The sequence below is a fragment of the Gracilinanus agilis genome, chromosome 1, assembly GCF_016433145.1.
Source record: "Gracilinanus agilis isolate LMUSP501 chromosome 1, AgileGrace, whole genome shotgun sequence".
NCBI lineage: Eukaryota > Metazoa > Chordata > Mammalia > Didelphimorphia > Didelphidae > Gracilinanus > Gracilinanus agilis.
In genome coordinates this window covers 571,844,742-571,872,511 of record NC_058130.1, presented here as the reverse complement: position 1 = coordinate 571,872,511, position 27,770 = coordinate 571,844,742, and the positions used below count along the sequence as shown (strand labels likewise).

Genomic DNA, 27,770 nt, shown 5'->3' with positions numbered 1-27,770 from the left:
AATTACTTGCTGGAGTCTCTTTGCTAGTATTCTATTTAAGATTTTTGCATCTATGTTCATTAGGGAGATTGGTCTGTAGTTTTCTTTCTCTGTTTTTGATCTCCCTGGCTTTGGGATCAGTACCATATTTGTGTCATAAGAGGAATTTGGTAGGACTCCTTCTTTGCTTATCATATCAAATAATTTGTATAGTATTGGGATTAGTTGCTCTTTGAATGTCTGATAGAATTCACTTGTGAATCCATCAGGCCCTGGCGATTTTTTCTTAGGGAGTTCTTTGATGGCTTGTTCAATTTCTTTTTCTGATATGGGATTATTTAGGTATTCTATTTCTTCTGCTGTTAATCTAGGCAGTTTATATTTTTGTAAATATTCGTCCATATCTCCTAAATTGTTATATTTATTGCCATATAATTGGGCAAAATAGTTTTTAATGATTGCCTTAATTTCCCCTTCATTAGAGGTGAGGTCTCCCTTTTCATCTTTGATACTATCAATTTGTTTTTCTTCTTTCCTTTTTTTTATTAGATTGACCAGTACTTTGTCTATTTTATCTGTTTTTTCAAAGTACTAGCTTCTAGTCTTATTTATTAATTCAATAGTTCTTTTACTTTCGATTTTATTAATTTCTCCCTTGGTTTTTAGTATTTCTAATTTAGTTTTCATCTGGGGATTTTAATTTGCTCGCTTTCTAATTTTTTGAGTTGCATGCCCAATTCATTGATCTCTGCCCTCCTTAATTTGTTAATATATGCACTCAAGGATATAAATTTCCCCCTTAGTACTTCCTTGGCCGCATCCCACATAGTTTGGTATGATGTCTCATCATTGTCATTTTCTTCAATGAAATTGTTGATTGTTTCTATGATTCCTTCTTTGACAAATTGGTTTTGAAGAATCATATTATTTAATTTCCAATTAGTTTTTGATTTTCCTGTCCAGGTGCCCTTACTAATTATTATTTTTATTGCATTATGATATGAGGTTACATTTATTATTTCTGCTCTTTTGCATTTGTTTGCAGTGATTCTATGCCCTATAACATGGTCAATCTTTGTGAATGTGCCATGTGCAGCTGAAAAGAAGGTGTATTCCTTTTTGTCCCTATTTATTTTTCTCCACTTATCAATTAGATCTAATTTTTCTAGGACTTCATTCACCTCTCTTACCTCTTTCTTATTTATTTTTCGGTTTGATTTATCTAGATCTGAAAGAGGAATATTTAGATCTCCCAGTAGTATGGTTTTACTATCTATTTCCTTCTTGAGCTCTGCCAGTTTCTCCTTTATGAATTTGGGTGATATGCCACTTGGTGCATACATATTGAGCAGTGTTATTTCCTCATTGTTTATACTGCCTTTGATCAGGATGTAATGACCTTCCCTGTCTTTTTTAATCATATCTATTTTTACTTTGGCTTTGTCAGAAATCATAATAGCCACTCCTCCCTTCTTTTTCTCATTTGACGCCCAAAAGATTTTGCTCAAACCCTGAACCTTAAACTTGTGTATGTCCACCCGCCTCATATGTGTTTCTTGTAGACAACATATGGTGGGATTTTGGTTTCTAATCCACTCTGCTATTTGCTTCCGTTTTATGAGCGAGTTCATCCCATTCACATTCAGAGTTATAATCATCAGTTGTGCATTTGCTGACATTTTCGAATCCTCCCCTCTTCCTACCCCCTTTTTCCTTATACTTTTTCCTTTTAAATCAGTGGTTTGCTATTGAGCCGCTATCCCTTATCCCCTCCCTTGATTAACTTCCCTTTCTACCCCCTCCCTTATTTTCCCCCCTCTTTTTGTTTTTAAAGGCCTTATGAATTCCCTCCCTCTTCTCCCCTCCCTTTTTTTGACCTCCCCACTCCCCTGCTCCCCTTGGTTTATCCCTTCTAACTTTCTCAGAAGGGTTAGATAAGAGTTTTATGTCCCAATGGATATTATAGCTACTCTTCCCTCTCCGGGTTGATTACACTGAGAGTAAGGTTTGATTATTACCTCTTAATGCTCTCTTCCTCTCCTTCTTATAATAGTATTTGTCCCCTCTCCCTCCCATGCCCTCTTTGTATGTAATAGAATATCCTGTTTTCTTATTCACTCAAGTTTCTCTTGGTGTCCCCTGCTATTCACCCCCTCTTTCCCATCCCCCATGCCATCTTAGATTATTTAGTGTTCCACCCTCACCCTGTGAATTATTCTTCTTATTACTATAATAGTGAATATTATAATAGTGAATAGAGTTCACTACAGAGAATTATACATACCATTTCTCTACATAGGAATACAGATAATTAGATCTCACTGAGGCCCTTAAAAAGGCAATTTTAAAAATGATAAGTTTTCTTTCTTTCCCCTCTGTATCTTATTTACCTTTTCATGTTTCTCTCGATTTTTGTGGTTGGATATCAAACTTCCCATTTAGCCCTGGTCTTTTCTGTGCAAATACCTGGAATTCTTCAATTTTGTTGAATGCCCATACTTTCCCCTGGAAATATATAGTCAATTTTGATGGGTAGTTGATCCGTGGTTGCAGGCCCAGCTCTCTTGTCTTTCTGAATATCGTATTCCAAGCCTTGTGATCTTTTAGCGTGGAGGCTGCCAGATCCTGTGTGATCCTGATTGGTGCTCCTTGATATTTGAATTGTTTCTTTCTGGCTTCTTGAAAGATTTTTTCTTTTGCTTGGAAACTCTTGAATTTGGCAATTATATTTCTGGGTGTTTTCTTTTCTTGATCGAATATCGCAGGTGTTCTATGAATCCTTTCAATGTCTATATTGCCCTCTTGTTGTAGTACTTCAGGGCAATTTTGCTGAATTATTTCTGTTAGTATGGAGTCCAGGTTTCTATTAATTTCTGGTTTTTCTGGAAGACCAATTATTCTCAAATTGTCTCTTCTAGACCAGTTTTCTTGGTCTGTCACTCTCTCATTGAGATATTTCATGTTTCCTTCTATTTTTTCAGTCTTTTGACTTTGTTTTATTTGTTCTTGTTGTCTTGAGAGATCATTAGCTTCTACTTGCTCAATTCTAGCCTTTAGGGATTGATTTTCGGCTATAATCTTTCGGTTTTCGGCTATGATCTTTTGATTTTCGGCTATAATCTTCTGGTTTTCGGCCATAATCTTCTGGTTTTCGGCCATAATCTTCTGGTATTCCTTTTCCATCTGGTCATTTCTGGTGTTCAATTTGGTTATCAGTTCATATGGTTTCTGAGCCTCACTTTCCAATTGCAAGATTCTACCTTTTAAACAGTTATTTTCTTGCCAGATCTCTTCTATTTCCCTCAAAATCTCAGTTTTGAACTCTTCCATAGCTTGTGAGGAGTTTTCCTTATTTGAGGAGGATCTGGATGCTTGTTTGTTTTCCTCCTCTGTTTGCTCGGTTGTCTGGATTTTCTCTGTGTAAAAGTTGTCGAGTGTTAAAGACTTCTTTTTCTTGTTGTTAATCTTTCTCTTCTGAACTTCCTGAGACTGGGTAGCCATTGTTAGCCCAGCAGCTTCTCAGGTTTATCCTCCCACTCAGGGTCTGTCCGCGGTCAAGCCCCCTGGTGGGCCCCTTTGGTTGATCCTCTGCCGGAGGTTCCTTTACAAGTCTCAGGGCGCTGCTTCCACAGTCATATACCCGTCTGCACTGGTTCCCCACTCAGGGTTTCAGAGCTTTAGCTCCTGGCTGTGTCTGCCTCCACCCATGCCTCCGCCCGTGCCTGCTCTCTGAGCCTGTGCTCTGCACCCTGCGTCCGCTCTAGGCGCCCTGCTCCCGCGCTCAGATTTTGTGTGCGTTCGTTAGCTTTTTGGCGTCTTAAATCTTGCTGCTCTCAGGAACAGGCCCCGGAGCTGCCAATGACTGGATGGGTGCCCCAAACTTGCTCTATTTCTTTTTAGCTGCCTTTGGCACTATAGGTGTTGTGTGTGGAGGGGGTGGGGGTGGGGTGGTTGCTCAGCCCGTGATTTAGTGAGAGCTGTTTCACCCCTTTATAGCATGGAAATGCCTCGATTCCACGTACCTTCCATGCTGTGCCCTGTTGTGGGGTTCCTCCGTTCGTCTGGACTTGTTTTTATGTCCCCTTGAGGAGTTTTGTGTGTTTCGGTCAGGAGTGGTTAAGAGCTGCTTCTTACTCTGCGGCCATCTTAACCTGGAACCTGTGATCTATTTTTAAGTGAACTCCTAAACTGATGTGATCCCAGATCCATCTGAGTATCTTGAGAGTACTTCATTAAGGACAATGAGATAAAATAGTTTTCTCATCTTCTAGAAATTGAGATCCTCTGATCTTAATGACTTAAGAAAACCCAAACATTAACTGAAAGCATACTTAATTAGTGCTCTTGCTTCCACTCCAATAAATTGATATTCTCAAAGACTTTAAAATTTAGTAGGTACATTTATTCTTTTATGTATATTAAACATGAATATCATGTCAAAATGATAAAACTTTTATTAATTAGATTGACATAATTGAATAGGGACTTGTAAACATTATCTGTTATCTAGAGTTTTCATTCACAATTTGTTGTATCTATAGCAAAAACTATTATTAACATGGGCTCTCTGCCAGCATGTCAAAATTTCTTCATTATTTAGAAATATATATTATGACATTTCTGAATTACAGATGGAATACATAATTTTGAAATAAATTAGATTGATTTTCCTTTCTGCCTAGGAAAAATTTATGTGACCAAATAAGAGATAACATTATAGGATATAAAATAGATTATTTTGATTATATTACAGTAAATTAGTTTTTGCACAAATATGAAAGGGAGTTTTCAGAAGAAGAAATAAAATTATTTATAGTCATATAAAAATGCTCTAAATCACTATTCATTAGTGAAATGCAAATTATAATAATTCTCAGGAACATCTTATACCAATCAAATTGGCTAATATGACAGAAAAGAAAAATGGCAAATGTTGGAAGGGATTTGGGAATGTTAGGACACAAATAGGGGTAACTGAGTGGCTCAGGGTTTGAGAACTAAGTAGACCTAGATCTGGGAGGTGTTGGGTTCAAATCTGAACTCTGACATTTCCTAGTTGTGTTGTCTGGGCAAGTTGCTTAAACCCCATTACCTAGCCCTTACTGCTCTTCTGCCATAGAAAAAATATACAATATTGATTTTAAGATAGTATATAAGAATTTTTTTTAATTTGAGGCACAAATGCACCATTAGTAGAATTGTGAGCTTGTTTAACCATTCATGAGAGCAATTTGGAACTATGCCCAAAGGGTTCAAAACTGTGCATACCCTTTGACCCAGCAATACCACTACTACATTTGTATCTCAAAGAGATCAAAGAAAAAGGAAAAGGACCTATATATATACAAAAATATTCATAGCAATCCTTTTTATGGTGGTAAAAAGAATTGGAAACTGAGGGGATGCCCATCAACTGGGAGATGGGTGAACTAATTGGGGTACGGTACATTATTGTAATGGAATACTATTGGACTACAGGAAATGACAAGCAGAGTGGTTTCAGGAAAAACATGGGAAGATATGTATGAATTTATGCAAAGTGAAGTGAGCATAATCAAGAGAACTCTGTATACAGAACAACAATGTTATATGATGATTTTGATCAATACACTGATACAAGACAATTCCAAAGAACTTTTGATGAAAACAGCTATCCACTTTTAGAGAAAGAACTGATGGAGTCTAAATCTGGATTGAAATATACTTTTTAGATTTTCTCCATTTTTAATTTTTTTTAAGGTTGCATTTTCTTTTGCAATATGGCTAATATGGAAATGTTTTGCATGACTTCATTCATGATCAGTATCAAATTTTTGCCTTTTCTAATGAGCAAGGAGGAAGAGAGAAAGAATTTGGGACTAAAATATTTTAATGTTAAAAATGTTTATATTAAATTGAGAAATATTTAATGAAATACATAAAGATATATACAGGAGAAAACTAGTAGACACTCTCCAGCCTCATGCCATATTATTATAGGAAAGATGATATAGAAATGTATTAGGTAAAAGAGAAATTGTTTTGAATGATCTGACTATCTTTTACTTTAGGATATTCATACATGTGTTTCCTTCAACTGGAGTTATTATCTAGCTTAAAAATGAAATCAGAGAAATTGTGAGAACTTATTTAATGAAATGGCAAGCCTTTTAATTCTACATTTTCCTTAATATTATTTCTTGAATCTTAAATGTCTGTAATTGTCAATATTATTTAAGCCCACCCAAAATCAAATTCTAAAATTTGATGACTTTTTCTTTCAGTCATAAACTTTTTTTCCTTCTTAATATGGCTTATTTTGGTAATTATTTTCTGAAGTCTCAACTTGTATTTGAGAAAGAAACTAAAAGGGCAGTCAGGAAACTCTATTTCTAAAAATATTTTCTAATTATTCCATAAGTTGATTTTAGTGAGAAGCTGTAATAATTAGGTTAATTACATGCTTTATCTCTGTGATTATTTGTTCTTGTTGATATTTTGCTATCATATTTATAAAATTTACCAGTTAATCATGGTCTTCCTAGTTGTCCCTTTACATTTTCTCTAAGGTCATAATTTCCTAATTTTGACCCTGTTACTATCATCCTAATTTAGGCCCATATTACCTCATACATGTATTATTTCAATCATCTCATTCCTGGCTTCACCATTACCAGTAATTTTCCTTTTATAATCCCAAATGAATACCAAATTAATCTTTTAAAACTACAATAATATATAATGTCCTTAGTTTTGACACTTCCTCCTTTGTGCAAGGTTTAAGCATATTCTGAGTGTTATTGGGCCTACAAATTCATCTGCCAGCCAACTAGGTGATTAGCTTCTCTACACTTAGCTAGATTGATCCATGAAAAAATATATTGTTAGGCCTATACTCAAAGCTTGCCAGTTTATTAGGATCTGTTAGAACTGGTTTTATAACCGTAGCTTTTGAGAATACAGGGTTATCTGGGTTGTGATATCTCAACAATTATGAGATGGTATCAGAACAGAATTTTTGTAGAAGGCATAGTGAATCCAGAGGAAAGGAGTTTATATGGATAACTATGAAGCAAGTCTTCTTATTCTGCCCATGCTGAAAGTGTAGGGGCTACTCAAGGACCCAATTCCACTATTGATCAACATGCAAACTTTCACCTGATCCATTTTCCATTTAGGGCCATTTTGTGCCTCCTTAAGCAAAAATGTGACTGACTCCCTTCTTGGGATTCACTTTATGACTATTTCTCATATATGTCTTTATTTATTTTGAATTACAAGCTGGGGAAGATGTAACTAGAGAGCATTTCATATGGAAAAGAAATGTGGAGTTTTAGTGGATTGTGAGCACAATTTGAGTAACCAGTATAATATGGTAACCACACTAACTAATGTGTTCTTTGGAGACATGAAGAGAATCATAATGTAAAGAAATAAGGAAGACATTGCCTCACTATACTCTTCCCTGGTCAGAACACACTTGAAATATTGTATTTAGTTATTTGAGGAAAGGAATTGATAAACTATAGGGATTCTAGACTAAGAGTTCTTAATTTTGGTTCTTAGAAATTGTGTGTATTTTTATAATCCAATTTATTTTGTTTTAGTCATTTAAAAATTATTCTAAGGAGAGACTTATCAACTTTACCCAACTTCCAAAGTAGTGCTCAGCATAAAAAAAAGATGAAGAACCCTTGATTTAGGTGAGAGTAAAGGATCCTGAGATCATGACATATAAAGATCAATTGAAGAAAGTAAGGATGATTTGAGGAGCATACATCATAGATTTGGATCTGTGTTCATCTTTGTCTGACTCTCCATGGTCCCATAGACGATACAGTCCATAGGCTTTTCTTGACCAAGATATTGCAGTGATTTTCCATATCCTTATCCAAAGGATTAAGGCAAACAGAAGTTAATGACTTCCTCAGAGTCCAAGGTCAGATTTGAACCCAGGTCTTCCTGATTCCAGGTTCAGCGCTGTTTCCCTTCACTTCCTCAGATTTAGAGACCTAATTGGTCATCTTACTCCCTCATTTCATAGAAGAGGAACTGGGCCTCAGACTCAGTCATCAAGATAGTAAGTAAAAGAGTTCATATATGAACCAAGGTTCTGATTCCAAATCTACTTTCTACTGAATCACATAGTCTACCTAAATAAATAGCTTCTACAAATATCTTAAAGCTGTCTTGTGGAAGAGTTAATAATTAGAATTGTTCTGCTTGATTCCAGAGGATAAAAGCAGGAATAATGAATAGAATCTGCAAGGAGCAAGATTTTGGCATGATGGAAGAAAAAAATTTCTAACAATTAGTGTTAGCCAGAAGTGGATAGGACTGCCTCTTGAGATAGATACTCTTGTACAGAAAGCCTTTTCGCAAAGTCTGGATAATCACTTGTGTGTGTTGTACAGATGATTCTTGTTTAAAATTAATGTGTGATTGGATAAGATCTCTGAGATCCCTTCCAAATTTGAGATCTGTGATTCTTTGAATTCATGTATTGTAGCATAACATATAAGCTGCTCCATTTACATTTTTTGCTCATTAAGATCTATTGTGCAATCACAGACATTTTCAGTGAATGAAGAAGTTTCCCTAAACTAGTTTAACCAAATCCTGTATTTGTTTGCAGACTTGAATGTTTTTTCTTCTTTTTTATATCTTACATGGGCAATAATATAAAACATTTTCCCACATTAGTCACTTTGTGGGAAAGAATTTGAACAAAAAAAATGAAGAAAGAAAGTGAAACATAGTATGTTTTGGCCTGTATTTGGACTGCATTAGTTCTTTCTCTGGAGGCAGATGGCATTTTTTATCATGAGTCTGGGGATTGTCTCGAATCTCTATATTGCTAAGAATAACTATGTCAATATTCTTCTGGTTCTTCTCACTTCACTCTGCATTAGTTCATGTAGGTCTTTCCATATTTTTCTGAAATTATCTTTCTCATCATTGCTTAAAATATAATAGTATTCCATTACAATCACATCTCACAACTTGTTCAGCCATTCCCCAATTGATGAAAATCCTCTCAGTTTCTAGTTCTTTGCTACTACAAAAAGAACTGCATATTTTTATAAATATATCCTTCACCCCACCCCCACTTCCCACTTTTTAAATCTATTTGGGACACAATTCAAGTAGAGATTATTGCTGTAACAAAGGATATGCACAGTTTGGCCCTGTGAGCACAGTTTCAAACAGCTATCTAGAATGGTTGGATCAGTTGAACATCATTTTTTTTTTTACTTTATATATATGCTAGTGATTTTTCTTGTAGTTTTTCATTAGATGGTAAGGGTAGGATAGTGAGTATCAGTAAAGAAAAGCAAAAAATGAACAGAGAGGATTATACAGTGAGACATTCTTATTTTCAGAAGTCAATATCTTCTGAAGACACATATCAGTGTTCAGAGAGTTTTATATGATGATCATTTTAATAATAATGGTAATCAAGGGGCAGCTGGGTAGCTCAGTGGAGTGAGAGTCAGGCCTAGAGACAGGAGGTCCTAGGTTCAAACCCGGCCTCAGCCACTTCCCAGCTGTGTGACCCTGGGCAAGTCACTTGACCCACATTGCCCACCCTTACCAATCTTCCATCTATAAGACAATACACCGAAGTACAAGGGTTTAAAAAACAAACAAAAAAATAATAATGGTAATCATTTTTTAACCCTTAATTTTAGTGTATTGTCTTATAGGTAATGGTAATCATTTTTGATTCTCATAGGAGTCTTGTGAGGTAGATGATATTGCTATAATACTTTTCTAGACAAGGAAACTGAGACAAAGGTTAAATGTTTTTCTTAGTGTCACACAGTTCCTGAGAAAGGATTTTAACTCAGGTTCTCTTGACTCTGGGTTCAGTACTTTTTTCACTGTTCCATGATAGCTTAAATCAATAGTTGTGATAGGTCTTAATCTGGACATTTTTGATACTGCTTGATTTTATGTCTTTCTTAATGACATATAATTAAAATTGGTGTATTAATTATATGTATTTGAATCTTATTAGTTAGTCTATTCAGAGTCCTTCAGAACATTATGCATTTCCAAAGATTTTACTGTTTATCAAAGTTAATTATTTTATGAATATTGTGAGCTGAAAAGAAATTCATAATTTAATGTGTACCTATAGATCAGATAATTTTCACCATTTGTAAAAATATAAATTCTACTTATTTGAATTTATTTTAGAATACAGAATTTTATCAAAGATATTAAGACTTGAATTTTTGATCAGTTCCCTGCTTTCAGGCTGCTAAGATGTCATTCTTATTTTATAATTGAGGTAAATGAGTTATATAAAAGTTAAATTATTAGGCCAAAGTTAAACAGGTCGGTTATGGTGTTATCATGAATAAATTCTCTGATTTCTTTTCATAATGGGAAAAGTTTGTAGGCTTTTTGAAGTACACATTCAGATTCATTATTTGATTGAGTAAAGTATTGGGAGGAAATAATTTATTCTCAACTATTCCCTTAGGGCCCTATTGTACATGATGTGGAGTATGGCCTATCTTTGATAGGTAAACCTGCCCTTCAAGCCCTATTATATCACAGCAACTTTTATGAACATGTGAATCAGATGGTGAAACATTGTTACCTGGAGCGATACATGTTTGATGTGAATTGTTATGCAGCTCACAACATCCCAGCAAGGAAGAATATAAATGGTAAGAGAACTTTATTCAATTTTAATGGGATGGTATTAAGCCAGTAACTCATCCTCTTCTGGGTTGTTGTTTTTAACTATACATCTTAAAAGCATTTGGTTTTATTATATACTTAAGCATATTGAAAGCTTTAAAACTAGAAGAGATCCTAGCTTTAATATTGTCACATCAGAAGGTATGTCCATATATCTCTTTGCCTCACCTTTCATAGGAATGAGTTGTTTCTGTACTGTTTATGAGTACTTTTAATTAACATATAAACTTTATTTTGAATCTTGTTCTCAGATGTTGAACAAAATTCATCTTCCAAAATCTGAAAGCTCTTTAGATTTATAACAAAAAGCAAGAGTATTTGTTGCATATTTTTCAAAATATGGGAATAAATAATATCTCAGTAAGTTCTGAAAAATTATAATTGTTGGAAGTAGAGAACTTTTGTGAAATGAGCCATTTTTCTGAATGACATAGAGGGTGCTTATAAGTGTAAATATTTAAGAATACTTCATATTATAAATAATAGAAAAAATGAGAGTTTTTAGGACTAGCTGGATATTGTTATAAAGTATGTTTTACTTTACATACTTTAAGAAAATTTTAAATGATTAATATGCTAGAAACAAGCTTTAGAAATAGACATTGGGGCAGCTGGGTAGCTCAGTGGAGTGAAAGTCAGGCCTAGAGACAGGAGGTCCTAGGTTCAAACCCGGCCTCAGCCACTTCCCAGCTGTGTGACCTTGGGCAAGTCACTTGACCCCCATTGCCCACCCTTACCAATCTTCCACCTATGAGGCAATACACCAAAGTACAAGGGTTTAAAAAAAAATTAAAAAAAAAAAGAAATAGACATTACTATCTTTTAGCTAAATGTCTCTGGACCACTAAGTCAAGACTTCAGTGTTATAAAGCCTTTTTCTGCCAAAAGGTTTTAGAATTTCTGTAGTAAACAGGTTTTCTATTTTTATGTTTTTTTAATGATATAGTTATACATTTTATTTTGAGGCATTTTAATTTATTTTTTATCTCTTCTGAGAATTAGTGATTTAATATAAAGTACATTGTAACTCTGAGTATTTAATCTTACTTAGAAAAGGTTTAGTTCTAGTACTTCTATCCAGGCAGTAAATCGAGCTTCATGTAACTATTATTCTTGGATTGTATGGGTTTACTGCAAGATTTTAGTGCATGTCTTGGCCAGAAGACATACCAAAATAACATTTGAGGTCTGAGGATTTTGCTTCTAGAAAATATGGAAAGGTAATGTGCACAATGTCTTTTTTTCTGAGACCAAGTAATTTCTCTGTAAGTCTAAAGTATATAGTTGTTGTCCTAGAAGCACAGATGAAAGAGTTCAAGATATTCTAATTAGTTGTTGTTATCAAGAAAAAAAATTAAAAAAAAATTGAACTTCAACAAAAATAATCTTAAAAGGTTCCAAGTAATCCTAACCTGTGTAATTTATTCATTCGATAAGCATTAATATTGTCCTTCCCTTTAAGAACCATTCATTCCATTTGGAAGGGGAAAGGGACAGCATGTGCCAAATAAATATTATGTATAATATTGAGAAATAAACACAGATTTGAGGGATGCAACGATAGAATTGACAAGACTTAGCAATTAGTTGCATGTGGAAAATAAGAGATTGAATATTGTTACAGTTGACTTTCAGTTTGTGAGTCTCAGTGATGGAAGGATGCTGAACATGTAGAAATGTAGAAGCGAAGGAGGGCTGGGTTTGAGAAGAAATTTATAAAATTCTGTTTTAGACACCTTGAGATTTAGATACTTTGGAGATACCCATTTAGGATGTAAGCAATTGGTGATATACATCTAGAGTCAAACTAGGACTGGATATATAGATCTGATCACAAAGAGAGTTGTTAGCCCATTCTGTGGAAGGTCATGAGATTCCTGAGAGATATCCATAGAGAAAAGAATAAAGCCTAGGAAAGAGCTTTAGGGGAGCCTCAATTAGGAAGGTAAAAGAATAGGACATGAAAGAAAGGAGAGAATGACTAAGCACTTGTAGAAAAAAAGGTTTTTTACATGAAGAGAAAAGTTGGACATTTTTAGGGTCAAAGTTGCCACTCGTGTTCTAAGGAGTTATGATATGGTTCTATAGCTGGCACTTAGAAGAAGATCATCCAATAAAGGTAAAAGGAAAGAGATAAATAGTCACTGAGATGAAAATTCTTAGCACAGAATTCATGAAAAGGTACTAGCATTAAAACTCTTCATTTCAAGTGTCTTTTCATAGATGGAATCTTAACTGCCATGAGTTCAACATATAAACATAACAAGCAAGGTGAACTAAAAGTCCTGATTCAAGAAGGCAAATTTTACCTTGTAGATATTACTAAGATTTGCATAGGATTCATAATTATAATATGGCTCTGAAAAAGTTTTCTTTGTTTTAAAAAAAAGAGAGAGAACATAATAGACAAAGAGTGAAAGCCCTCCCATCTCTAGATGTTGTCTTTCAATGCACTGAGCCACCTAGCTCCCCCCCTGCTATTCATTTTTTTTTAAAACTCTTACCTTCTGTCTTGGAGCCTCCAAGGCAGGAAAGTGGTAAGGGTAGGTAATGGGGGTCAAGTGACTTGCCCAGGGTCACACAGGTGGGAAGTGTCTGAGGTCAGATTTGAACCTAGGTCCTCCTGTCTCTAGGCTTGGCTCTCAATACACTGAGCTACCCAGCTGCCCCCTGCTATTCATTTTTTAAATTCTGACCAACAAACAACATCTAGTCTGGCATGGAAAGGGAGAAAAATGATTCCATTTTAGAATTTGTGATTATGAATGAGAGGAAAGCTGGTCAGAATCTAATAATGCACCACACATTTGGGGTGTTCAAATGTCTGAGGACTGACAGAAAGGAAAAATAGAATCATTTGGACTAAAATTCTACAAGGGAAGAAAACTCCAAAAGGATAGGAAATTCTCTTGGATAAATAAATGGTTTTCCATTATGTGTGTAGTAAACAGCAAAACTGGTATTTGAACCCAAATTCTTTGGTTCCAAGGAATCAGTTGTCCCACAGAAAATTAATGACCATATAGAGATTAACCTCATTTTCCCTTTTTTTGACATTGATTTTAGACTGGTAGATCAAGCAAGTGTTATATATACACAGTTTGTCTACATGAAACCAAAGCCTTTTACAAAGTCTCATGCTTTTTTTTAGTGGACAAAGTAGAGAGTCAAAAAGTACAATTTAAGTAAATTAGTATTAGTTGAATGATGAATTCCAAAAGGTAATTATTTGTAGATTGAGGTCAGCTTGGAGGAAGATATCTAGTGAAGTGTCCTAGGAATCTAGTTTGGTCCTATCTTGGTTCTTATCAGTTATATTTATAAAAGCATAGGTTAACATACTTGTCAAATTTGCAGAAGATACTAAAAGTTAAGAAATAGTTAATATGTTGGATAATAAGTTCCTAAACTCAGTGTTAGGCTCTATCTAGTGAGCAATGACATTTAATAGTGAGAAATAAAGTCTTTAAGATTTAAAATTAATTTCACAAGTAAAAGACTAGGGAGACATAGCTAGATAAGTTTTTATTTAAATGATCCATATAGTTTATTGAACTGCAAGTCTCATGTAAGCAATAGTGCAGATTGAAAGCTAAAAAACTAATAAAGCCTCAGGATATATTAAGAGAGGCATAATGTCTACAAGATGGTGAGTGATATTTGTTATAATTTGCTCTAGTTAAACCACATCTGAAGATTTATATTCATCTTTGGATGCCATTTTTTGGAAGGGCATTAATAGACTGGAGAACATTCATAGCATTATAATAGTGAAAAGCCTCAAGACTGTGACATGGATAGAAAGAACTGGACATTTTTATCTTGAAGCACAGTAACTTAGAAGCTGCTTTTGAAATTTTTTTTTTAAACCCTTGTACTTCGGTGTATTGTCTCATAGGTGGCAGATTGGTAAGGGTGGGCAATGGGGGTCAAGTGACTTGCCTAGGGTCACACAGCTGGGAAGTGGCTGAGGCCAGGTTTGAACCTAGGACCTCCTGTCTCTAGGCCTGACTCTCACTCCACTGAGCTACCCAGCTGCCCCCTGCTTTTGAATTTTTGAAAGAGCTTCATGTCAAAAAGTGAATAGACTTTATCCCCTTCACCCCAGAGGACAGAATTAGGAGTCATGAGTAGTGTTTAAAGAGAGGCAGATTTTGGTTTGATGTTAGTAAAACTTTTTGAAAAATTAGAGCTTTCCAAAAGTATCATGGAGCTGTCTTGGGAAATAGTAGGCTTCCCTTCACTATAGGTCTTTGAGCAAAAGGTAACTCACCCTTTTGGAGGAATAATAATTTGCCACATGCAAATTAAACAGAGCTTCTGAGATTTCTTCTAGCTCTTAAATTTGGTGATTCTATTTTTTCAACTGTTATATTCATTCTAACAGTTTGTGTTACAAAATCTCAGTGTTACTTATAAGTGTTCTTATTATAAACAACGAATAGTTATTGCTTAATTATGTTGGACTTCTATATAAAAATTATGGACAGGTAGGTAGTGCAAGTGGATTGAGTGCCAGACCTGGAATTAGAAAGACTCATCTTCCTGAGTTCAAAATCTGGCTTCAGACACTTGGTAGCTGTGTGACTCTGGACAAGTTAGGTAACCCTGTTCACTTTAGTTTCCTCATCTGTAAAATGAGCTGGAGAAGGAAATGAAAAATCACTCCATTATCTTTGCCAAAAAAATCCAAAATGGGATTATGAAGAGCCAGAATCAAATGAAAAACAGCTGAGCAACAGATATGATAATTATTCAAAGAAAGGTCATATTGCCAATTCCAATTCTGAAATAGTTGATGCACACAATACAAAACAAGCATAGGATACTGACCACTAAAGCACCCACTCTATCATTGTGATGAAAAGATATAAAAATTGGTTTTACAACTGTAATGACTATTGATAATGCTTTAGAGAAACAATTTAAATACCAATTCAATGATATATGTATATAATACTTTGCAGTTTACTAAATGTTTTCCTATGTATTATCTCATTTGATTTTTATTTTGTAACCGATACCTTGTGTCTCAGAATTTATATTAAGGATCTTTTCTTAGGAAGTTGGTGTTAAGTGACTTCCCTAGGGTCACATAGCTATATCTTAGTTGATTTTCAGGCACTTTACTGATGAAGTTCAAACTCAGATATTAAATGACTTACCTAAGTTCTTTCAAAGCTAGTAAATAATGGGGCTACATTAGGCCCAAGATCCTTTGACTCCTAATCTTTTATTTTTACTATGCTACTAAGTGAAGGAATTTTTTTCTTCTTCTGGTTTTATCAAGAAGCAGGGAAAAGGACCATGGAAGTGAGAGGCCAAGGAAGAAGAAAATCGGGTGTTAAAATGGAATATTAATTGTGTTCTGTTACACAAAGTAATCTTTTTAAAATTGGATTAGAAAGTCTTTCTATTAATCAGTCTGCCCTGTGCCTTTGGTTTTCATGTACACTTAAGATGTATGATATAGTCTCTGTGGAATTTGCTATTTTGTGTTTGATATATTGCGATAATAATTGTCCAACCATCCAGATGGTGAGTTGGCATCGTTTTTGAGGTAAAGCATGATTTAATCTATAACTTAGCATAGGTAATAATTATCTGCTACTTTCTTGCCAGTTTACTATTTTTTTCGTGATTTAAAAACAAAGCAAAACAAAACTGTGTAATTGAATGAATTTCTTAAATTAGCAGCTCTATCAAACTTTAATTTTGAATATAAAGAAATCACATATTTTAATTTACCTCTCCTCTTTGTATAGTGTATATATATATATCAGGATGTTCTCCTATTCATAGCATTTATGATTTATAGGAATAGTTACTTGATCATTCCATCAACTGAATAGGGATGAATAATAACTTTAAGATGAATGAATCATCCTTGTGTATGTCATGCTTAATCCTCAAACACACTAATTTGTTGCCAACTGCATTGAAGTAAACAAAATTAGTTAATTATTTCCTTTTGACATATAAGCTAACATAACCATCCTGATTGTTATTTGTTCCCATAAGTTTGATGGCATTTTTGTTGTTACTGTTCACAAATAGATATTCCTTTTTACTCACGGAAAGAATTAAGAAGTGAGTCAAATAAGAAATAGTTGACCATTCCTCAATAAGTTTATTCTCAGAACATAGAGCCAATTCTTTGTTTGACTACTTAGATTTATCTAGTCACAATAAATCTTCGGTTTAAAATAATTAATTTTACAGTAAAAATGAGGCAAATATTTCACCAGTACTTTAAAAAAATTCAACATAAATTATGTTTTCAAAATATTATTGTAATAATCTGAATAGAACCAATTATACTTTAACATTTACTACAGATTTTGATGACTCAATACATTTTGGGAGAGAACAGCTCAGTCCAACCAACCAAACTCAAGGTTCAAGTTCTCCTTCAACAGTAGAGACAGTGGTAAGTTTTAAAGAGCTTATAAATTCTGTTATTTTAACCTCTAAGGAAATTGCAGATAACTCTGATTTTTATAATAGAATAGGGGAGACAAAGGAAACTGCACGTACAAATGTCTAATTTTAATCACGAATTCCAACTTTATTTCCCCATTTCAGGGCATTTTAAGAAGTGGCAGAATAATCACAAGGAAAGAAAAAGAGACAAAAACAACTGCTTTTGACACTCTCTTTACATAACTAAGGAGTTCAACACTCTTTAAAATGAGTTTAGGAGATCTTTAAAATTGCAAAAGCATTTTGGTTCAAGTAGGCCCATTGAAAACTGGGCCTATTTAATCCAAATGATTTTCAATAAAGATAGAAATGACCTATGTTGAAAAAAACAATTCCTTGACCAGAGAGGTAGGCCATCTAGGTGAGCCTCAGCATTGTTTTGCTCTGTAACCTTGAGTACTTACCTATGGATAAGAAATCTGAACTGGATGAGACCTGAAGGATCTTGTAGTTTAGCCCCTTGATTTTATAGAGGAAGAGTTTGAGGTTCATGGAGATTGTGGCTTCCTTAAGGTCACATATAAAGTAAGTTTCATGAAAAGAATTTAAATTCAAATCTTCCAGAGCTAGTGGTTGTTTTTGTTTTTTGTTTTTTGTTTTTTGTTTTTTGTTTTACTGTATATAATCATGAGCTATAAACTATAAAAGTCAGGAAGGAGTTTGGACTAGATGATTTATAAAGTCTTTTCTAGCTCTTTAAAGTTCTTTGATCTATACTGCTAAAATCATTTTTCATATTCATTTTCTAAAGTAACTTTGAAATTGGGGTGGGGAAGACTGAGCTATCATATCATTTGCTATGCTTTTTTATTTTTCTTAAATAAACCATTACCTTTCATCTTAGAATCATATACAGTGTATTGGTTCCAAGACAGAAGAATGGTAAGGGCTGGGTAGTGGGGATTAAGTGACTTGCCCAGGGTCACATACCTCAAAGTGTCTGAGACCAGATTTGAACCTACCATGTCCTGTCTCTATACCTGGCTCACAATCCACTGAGCCATCTAGCTGTCCCATTGGCATACTTTAAAAAATTAACTTAACTTCAAGGTAAAAAATATTAATTTCATCAAGTATTTTTTTGAGAAAGTGTTATGTGTTCCAAATGAGAGCAGGAATTCTGTTAGCATTATGCAAGAAAGATAAAGTATGGCAAAGTCAACAAGGATTTATTTATTAAATATTGTCAGGTACTAATAAATATGAAAGAAGGCCACAAAAATCCCTTCACTCAAGGAGCTCCCATTCTAATGGAGGAGAAAACATACACACAACTTTGTGCACATAACACACACACACACACACACACACACACACACACACACACACATGAAAAAATCTCAGCGGGATGGTACTAGCATGGGGGATTGGGAAAGGATTCTTGAAGAAGATGAGATTTTAGCTGAGACTTGAAGGAAGTAAGAGAAGCCAGAAGACAATAATAAAAACAGCTTTAAGCTTTTCAGGAACAGTAACCTGATATTAGAATTTATATCACCTGTAGAATACACAATCAATTTGTTTCTTGATTATATTTCTTTTGGGGATATTTTGCTCAAAATAATTTTGCAAGAAATGTCATCATTCATATAGCATTAAGTAGCATAAAATATAAAATTTGCCATAAAAAGATATTGTTGGGGCAGTTGATTGAAAGCCATCCTCCACAGATGGGAGGGCCTGGTTTCAAATCTGGCCTCAGACACTTTGTAGATGTGTGAACCTGGGCATATTACTTAACCATCATTACCTAGATCTTATCTCTCTTCTGCCTTGGAACCAATATATAGTATTAATTCTAAGATGGAAGGTAAAGGTTTTTTAAAAAAAAGATATTGTTAAATTCATGTATCTATTTCTTTCTAGACTGATTCTTGTGATTAAAACATACGTTTTATATATTACATATTTTAAATTATTCTGTGGGAATAGATTGGTACTCTTTTTTAGAATAGATTAACCTTTATTAGAGAGTTTGTTGAGGTAGTATATTATCAAACTCTAGAAAGTACATGGTAATCAATTTTTTTTAGTTTTTTTATAGGAACGCTGACATATAGCAATTTAGCTCATCTATCTGCTGAAAAATCACATTTACCAGAAATTGGTAAAAATGGAAATTAGGATGATAGTTGTCCATCTTACTGTGTAAGTAATAGTTTAATTTCTAGTAGTGATTATTGATCTTTGTAAACTTAGGTTTTCTATTTCTCTATAAGATAGTTTCATCTAAAATCTAGGTCTTAAAATAGATTAAAAGTTAATATTTCCAGTTTTAATTTTTTTAAAAAGATGTGAATCTTTACTCAAAAGCAAGTTACCTTCAGTCCACTAGATGTCATACTTTCCCCACTTTGCCAGAGAATATTCCTGTGATTCTTCTTTATAGGATAAAAGTTTCAGGGCAGATTCACAGTACTAGTTCTATTATGACACGTATCAGAAGAAATGTGAACTTTCATCTGTAATGAAACAGTTATTTTAGAAAATTTTGAACAACTTAGTGTGTTAGTGTTTTTATCATTTTGAGTAACTTTAATGTTATCACATTGTTCTTGGGGGGCAAAAAAAAAAAACTGCTCTTTATTAGTATACTTTACTAAATCCACACTGGGTTTAAGAGGTGTTAACAGACTTTTAACTTCATCACTATGGGGAACTCCTGGTGTGGAAACAGCCTTGATGCAGATCAGCAGCACATCTGATAGAGTTACCCACAGGATACTGAAACTAACTCATTTTAATATATAGCTAGTATGTGCCAGAGGCAGGACTTTGAATTTAAATGTAAAATTTTACATTGATCTCTATTAAATTATATAATATTAGATCATACGAGAAGCACTATGATGTAGTGGTTAGAAAATTAGCCATGAAGTTTTCAACCTGGGTTCTTACCTCTGACATGGACTAGTTCTATATACCAGGGGAAGTCACTTAAGCTATCATTGTTCTAGGAAACTTTCTGAGTGCCAATTCATATTAGTAGAGAGAATTTTCTTACATGGTAGGCAGTTAGGTGGCAGAGGAAATAAAACACTGGTTCTAGAACCAGGATGATATGAATTTAAATCGTCTCAGACATTTACTAGTTGTGTGCCCAGGGCAAGTCACTTAACCTTTGCCTTGGTTTTCTCAATTGTAAAATGGGGATAACAGCACTTATCCCCCAGGAGTATTGTGAGGGTCAAAAGAGATAATATTTCTAAAGCACTTAGCACTATGACTTGCACATTGCAGGTGCATAATAAATTGTTTTCTCCTTCCTATCTCTCATCCACTCAAGCAATCCAGTGAAATTATAGATATGGTCCCTGTTTCCTATTATTAGGCTAGAACTTTTGTTGTGTAGCCTGGCAAGATTTTTGAATCCTGATTCTCGTAATTCCATTCAGATTTGGATCATCTGCAAACCCACTCATTGATAAGAATTTTCAGTATTATAAGACCAAACCCTGATCCCTGTAACGCATCATCAATCTCCTTTTAAATTGACATCAAACCATTGTATAAGGCTACTCATTCAGTTCCAAATCCATCTAATTGCATTACTAGCTAATTACTACATATGTATCCATAGTGCCCTCCAAAACAGCAAGGAAAACTCTCAACACCTCATAGTGGTATATTTTAAAACATTCAAGTAGTTTAGTGAAACATTAATGTTTAATTAGTTAATAGTTTTGCCTTTTGGACTTGCTTATTATTTCTTTGCAACCTTCAGTATATCATATATTATTTCTCATATTCAGTTTCCTCATCTGTAAAATTATTAGATTGGGCCAAGAGTTTGCTAAGGGCCCTTCCATATCTAATGTATCTTAGCCTATGATTTTAAGATGTATTTTGATGATTACATTTCCTTATTAGTCATACAGAGAGGATACCAAAACCCTCTCTCCATATTCTAGTAGAAGATCTTATTTTAAAAAGGATCAAAATTCATTTTTTTCTGTGAATTCATATAGTACAGTATGTATTTGAAAAAAATTATTTCAATTTTTTGTTCAAACTGACTTGAATTAATAATTCTAATTTTGTTTGAAAGAAATGTCACAACTCCCTGAGATCCAGAGAAAGGGAATTTATTTGTAAATATTAATATTTGAAGTTCAAAGAAGCTGTAGGAACTCTTTCTCTTCTATATTTCCTATTGTTAGTAAAATATGAAGATTTTAGACCCTCCATTTTCCACATTTCACATTCTTTTTTTAAAAATAATCTATTAGGACACTAGATCTGCTTTTGATAGGAAGAACAAAAACTATTATAACATCAGTTTGTCAAAGAAAGATGCAGTACCCACCATTCCTCCCCTTTCCATCATGAGAAAATATATATCCAGTGAGATCTTTTTTTTTCTCTTCTAAGAGGGGAGAATACTATGAAAATTATTTATTTTACTATTGTATGCATTTTGTCTAAGTGGAAGAAAACTTGTTTTTAACCCCAATCTTTCTGTGAAACTGTAGATAGCTTTTTACCATTATTACCAAGAGACTTCAAATGTATACTTTTACAACTAGTTTAAATTATTATTGATTTTTGTTTATCTAAAACCTTTTTTTATTCTAGCTGTTGGCTGTATAAAAAAGCTTAAAGGAAATCTTTGCAGCTGTACAATCTATGTTACTATAATAAAATAGCTTATAAACTTTTCATCAGTTTTCATATGAACAGAATTAGAAGCTTCATTGGGTAAATGCTTTAAATAGCAATGCTTTGTCTCCACCTCTAATGAGCCATCTTCGGCATGTAAAAGATGCTAAGGCTAAAAGTGATGTACTGCATTTCGATGAAAGGAAAAGTGTGCCAATATTATTCAGCTTGTCAACGCAAAGGAAGCCACATCTCTTATGCATATATAATGTGGTATATTTGAAAATTAGTTCAGGTCTAAATCAGAATATTTTTGCTTTTAATCAAAGGGCATTTCAAAACCTACAAGGCAAGAAATAGATACCAAGTAGTACTTAACATTAGAGTCACTTTCATGGCTTAGTATGTCTCCAAATAGCAGGTGCTGAATCAGAAGGACCAAACTTGTCTTCTCTCTAACATATGGTGGTATTATGACTCTAGGCAAATCACTAACCTCTCAAAGCTTCACGCATCTCTCTAAGACTAGAAGTTGTAGGGCAGGTACTGATCTGTACTAGTAAAAGGAGTTTCCCATCATTTTACCAATTAAAAATTTTACCATTTTACCAATTACCAAATCCCATCCATTTACCAATTAAATTATCTATCTTATCCGGAAGCATCCCAATTAAAATAAATGACAAAGATCTTCCTTTTGAGTCTTAAAACAGAAGAAATCAGAAGATTCACTTTTCTCCATGTTGATTTAGCTACATTACCTAATTGATGTTAATATTTGAAGCTATCATGGTTACGAAGACCAATGGTCATTTCCCATATTTATAGTAAATAACTTTTTTGTGTCCTATAGTGTATAATGTTTGAACCATGAACTCATCATAGTATATACATTCTTACCAGTATCACAGATCAGAGATCCTCAATACCTGTCCATCCTGTGTGATTTTTATTTGTAACCATCCACAAGAAATTTATTCAGCATGCTTGGAAGCATTCTTAACTTCTGATTTTGTGAAGATACCAATAGAGTATTGTAAAAATTAAAATTAACATACAGTAACTTCAAATATTATAATTTTATAAGATTTATTAATAATCACTAGAAGTAAAGGAATAATAGGATAATAAAATAAAACCACGTGCCCAAGCTAATCTACCTGTTCAAAAAGTCCCTTGTTCACAGCTGCTCTCACAGAAAGAGAAGAGCTTTAGACCTCCAGGTCTCCCCAATTTATCTCCTGTCTATATCAGCACATAATGACAGGAAGTCAGTGGGCTCCTGAGTAATGTAGTTCAAAGGTACAAGATTTCCAATTACACATTCTCTGCTAAGATCCCTTGGAAGGCTAGCCTCTCCAATAGATCTTGTAAACATAACCAAGTTTTAAATTACAATAATTTAGGGATTAAAGGGAAAGAGAACAAAACCAATGATTGCTAGGTGCATTGACAAAAAGTCAATTTGGGGGCAGTCCCCTTTGGTATAAGAGTGTGCATTCAAAATAAATGCATTTAACCACCCCCAGTTCAAATCACCACATCCCAAAGTTCACTCTGGATCTTCTGGTGCAATGTGTGGTCTCTGCAGACATCTTCATGGCACCTTCTCCAAACAGTTCACTTTCTGGACTTAGTGAGGTAGCAAATTTCTTATCCTAAAACTATTCTCAAAAGAATTTAAACTTTGCTTTATAGAATAATAATACATTCCCCCTGAGGAGGATGGTGACAAACATAGGGATCACTCAGGGATGCATGGCTGAGTTATGAGGTATTCGAATCAATTAGCAAAAGAAATAAAAAATATCAAAAAATCCAAATAAAAGAGAAAAAATAATTTGTCTAAAAAATCTAAGTAAAGGAAAAAGAAACCTATAACAGGTCCTTGAATCAGGGCCCAATTAAAGTGATTTATGTAATTATGCACTTACCCAATCAGTAGCTAGTACTACAGAAAATTTACCACACTGTGAAAGACAGAAAAGGGACTAGATTTTAGCAGCAAATGGGAAATAGCATTTCCTGGTCTGATTTTACCTTATCTCACAGGGATACTGGAACCAGGATGTGTAAGGATGGGATTTTGTGCAAAGGAGATGGAATCAAAGGAGGAGAAGGCAGTTGCTGGCAGTTACTGATAATTGAGACCAGCAGAGGATTCTGGGAATTTCTCCTAGGAGGAGAGAAGAGAGGTCTTCAGGCTGAGGACTGGGAGGAGTAAGGAGGGAGAAAACCCAGCTCCGATCAATCCAGAGGCCTTGCTGAGGATCTTTCTCTTGGAAATTGAAACCCTGATTCTCTGATAATAGCCATTTCATCACAACTTGTCCTTCAGGACTACAACCGTCTAGTCAGCTAAGATTTTGGACTCCTTTAGGAGCAATCTCTTAGTCTCCATCTCCCTTTACCCATCCTTGCTGAGAGATCCTTTTCAGTCAAAGTTTACAATTGTAGGAAAGGATAGAAATAGAAATAGAAGGGAGAAACGGGAGGGAGAAGCTTAGGAGTTGGAACTACTAGGGTTCCTACCTATGACCAACCCCATAGGAATAAGAAGAGGGCACCCCCCCAAATCCCTCTGCCCTTCAACCCTTTCCTCAATCCCTGATTTGTGAAAAATAAAAGTCATTTAATACTCAGATAGCATTCCAGTGTGCTGAGAGACAACAAGGGCGAGGGGAGCCACAGTTTGGTCTGGTTGCCTTCATCTTTGAACCAGACCACCTGCTGTGAAACTAACCGACCTCAGGGGAGGTTTGAGTGAACCCTGTCCTTATTCAGGATCAGATTGGGGTACCACCTACCTTCTCTTTTAGGGGAGTCTTGCCCCCAACTCTTGCAGGGCAGCATGACCATCTAGGTCACCCAGTTTTGGAGTGACACCTCCTAAAAGTCTCCTAGTGTATATTCGGCCATAGGGAGTGCTGAAGGAGAGAGTCACCACACAGACCCTCTCTCTCTCTTTCTCCTTCTCTTTCTCTTTCTCTTCCCCTTCTATCAACATCCATTCTTGGGATGAGCACCCCCTTTATTATTACAGTTTTTGGCGAGCCAACCAGGTAAAGTGCCTAAATAACTCCTGTGGGGGGGAAAAAGAATAAAAATCAAAAGCCTCTGTGAGAACCAGATGGCAGCCATTTTTCTCCTATATACAGCATAGCAAAGTGGACAAACTTAGACAAGCAAAAGAAAATTTAAAGGCACGGTACCATAGAAATTTTATATCCAAACTGGTACAATGGCTGCGTCAATGGAGAAAAACAATTTTTACTGTGATGGGAATCCTTGATTACTATACTACTTTTGAACTATAATGTATGATTTGTGGATGTAATGATCACAGGTTATATAATGAGAATCTTAGACATATATGATTCCTGCCAATGGTTGAAGCTAGAAAGGGTAGGGTCTTTGCTTTCATACCAACCACAATTGCAGTAATCATCTCATTCGTCCAATTCTATTGGTCTTTAAGAATTTAGTGCACAAATTGCTAGGACACAAGGATGATAGCACTATATTGATAATGTCATTAAGAAAGGAAATAGCAAAGTTACTGGAAGAGAAAGCTCAATTGAAAGGGAGGAAAGGGATTACAGTAGGGAACAAAATAGAAATAGTAATACAAGCAGCTAAGACACATATAGACACAGCAAAGACAATAGAGGAAGGGGCAACAGCACCAGCAGTACCAATATTACCAGTTATTGATCATGTGATTTTGCAGCAGATTCTGGGGTCCTCCATATAAAAAGACATAAACCATTAACTGCTGCAGATCTCAACACCCTAAAAAAAGGAATACCTGACTTTTTTTAAATCCCTTCAAGGCCATAAAAGAATTTAAGAGAGCATTAAGGCTTTTTGATCCTACATTTTCAGTTATTGAAATTCTTCTATCTGAATTATTTACACCAGCAGAGAAAGCACAGTTTATTGAGAAGACTTATAGGAACACATTTAACATCCTGGCCACAGCATTATGAAGGTCTAGAATTAAACAGTCATCAAAACCTAGTATACCTAAGAAGAGCTAGGGAAGATCTTGTAGAATCTATGAAAACCTTTGCTAAATGTCCAATTCCTAGGGGAAATTTAAAAAAAGTTAAGGAAGGAGGTAAATGAGCACCCCTCAACATTTTTAGATAGGTTTGTGGAAGCTGGGGAAATGATTTTGGGGTTCTAGGACTTACATGAACTTAACCTGCAACATATAAGGAAGCAGTTTATTAAGGGCAGTTCCCTACCAATTAGAACATACTTCAACCTGCATTGTCCGGGGTGGAAATCATTAAATTTGGAAGACCTACATAAAACTGCTACATATATTCACTTGGGAAATCAGGAAGCCAAAGAATCCATTAGAGAAAAAGATGATATCATAAAAGATTTAAAGGAACAATTAAAGAGGCTAAATCTACCATCAAACAAAAAGAAATAGAGGAAATCAAAAACCTGGCAGCCCTGCATGCATATAAAGCTAGACCTCAGTACCAACAATCCAGACAAACTAGCAATAACTTTAATAATAACATAAGGTGTTTTCTTTGTGGGAAGTTAAGGCATATAGTGAAATTTTGTTACCTCAAAGCCCAAGTTAACAGCAACAACAAGAAAAGAAGCAATTACAATAATACATACACAAATTTTAGGTGCAACACTTACACAAGAGAGAAAAAAAATGTGATCACAATTATGCATCATCCAGTCAGCATGCTCCCGACCTGCAAACTATGGAAAAGTACATAGCACAGGGCAAAAAACCGCATCATTCCCAAGTACTGACAGGAACACACAACGAAACCAGGAAACAGCCTGGGCACACAAGAGAAAGTCCAAGAGGTATAGAAATAGGAAAAGACACAAAAACCATGATATAGGGGACTTGGGCATGGAAATACCCTATGGGGATGTAAAAGCAAAGATTAAATCTAAGGATCAAATAGAAGAAGAAAATCAAATGATCAGAGATGTAATAGAAAGCAAAAACAGAATTTATGGGATAAAAGATAATGATTCAAAGAGAAAGGAGAAAAATACATATGCATTGCACCAGATTTTAAACCAAACACAAATGACTATAGCACTAACAAATGATAGGGAAATTGCAACATGCAAAATACTAGTAACAACAGATTCAAACTTAAAATCCTCAACACTTAATGACAAAAATGTTCCAGATATACAAAATCATAGCATAAAGATAGAACATACACAAAAAGATCAACTAATGACAAATCCAAATGCAACAGTTCAAGAGATAAGCTTAAATGGGTGTTCTGAGCAGTTTTACACACAGACAGGCAGCGACATGAAAGAAACTGCAAAGCAACTTACAGTAAAGACCATTGGAAAGGAAAGAGCATTATCCTTAAGCACTGATACACGCAAACCTCCAAAAGAGTTGTCACATGAAAAGGTTAACAGAGAAAATAATTGCATTGACATTCTAGGATATTCAAACTTAAACCCAAAAGTAAGAGTTTAAGCCTAAAAAATTCCTGAGAAAAACCTTGATTCAGAAACTTCCAAACTTACAAGCTTGTGTTACTTCAGGAATGCCTCCACCTGAAGAGAACTCTAAATGCTTTAGAGATAACCAAATAGAGGAATCAAAGCAAGGTCATGCAGAAACAAGGGGAAAAGGAAATAAGTGGGAAGAGGGAAACAAGGAAAATACAGTAGGAATAGACACAGAGTTCAACAAAAATACAGAAGTTCTGTTTCCTTTGAATATACATCATAGCATCATGATTCCTCGAAATTTCCAACTCCTTTCAATCTTGCAGATGCATCATGCATAATTTTACAGACTCATTGGGGTGGAATATATATGCAACAGTACATTCCCAATGTGGACATAGAATTTCCAGCTTTCCCTGAATCCATCTTTGCCATACCTAAGCAAAGCATGGCAAGGGAAGCATACAAACCTTTATCTTACCCATGGTCAACAAAAAAGCCATTACAACACAGTAAGCCCTCTGGATTGGATCAGAGCTGGGTTGTCC

The 27,770-nt window shown here is 34.7% G+C and overlaps 1 protein-coding gene across 1 annotated transcript in view; it reads left to right on the top strand.

The window, feature by feature from the left end:
• The window catches only part of RTTN (rotatin), a 233,494-nt gene that overhangs the window by 137,294 nt on the left and 68,430 nt on the right, over positions 1–27,770 (top strand). The window contains exons 33-34 of the mRNA XM_044667121.1: positions 10,451–10,640; positions 17,013–17,104. Coding sequence (XP_044523056.1) covers positions 10,451–10,640; positions 17,013–17,104 — 282 coding nt within the window. The remainder of the gene's footprint in view (positions 1–10,450; positions 10,641–17,012; positions 17,105–27,770) is intronic.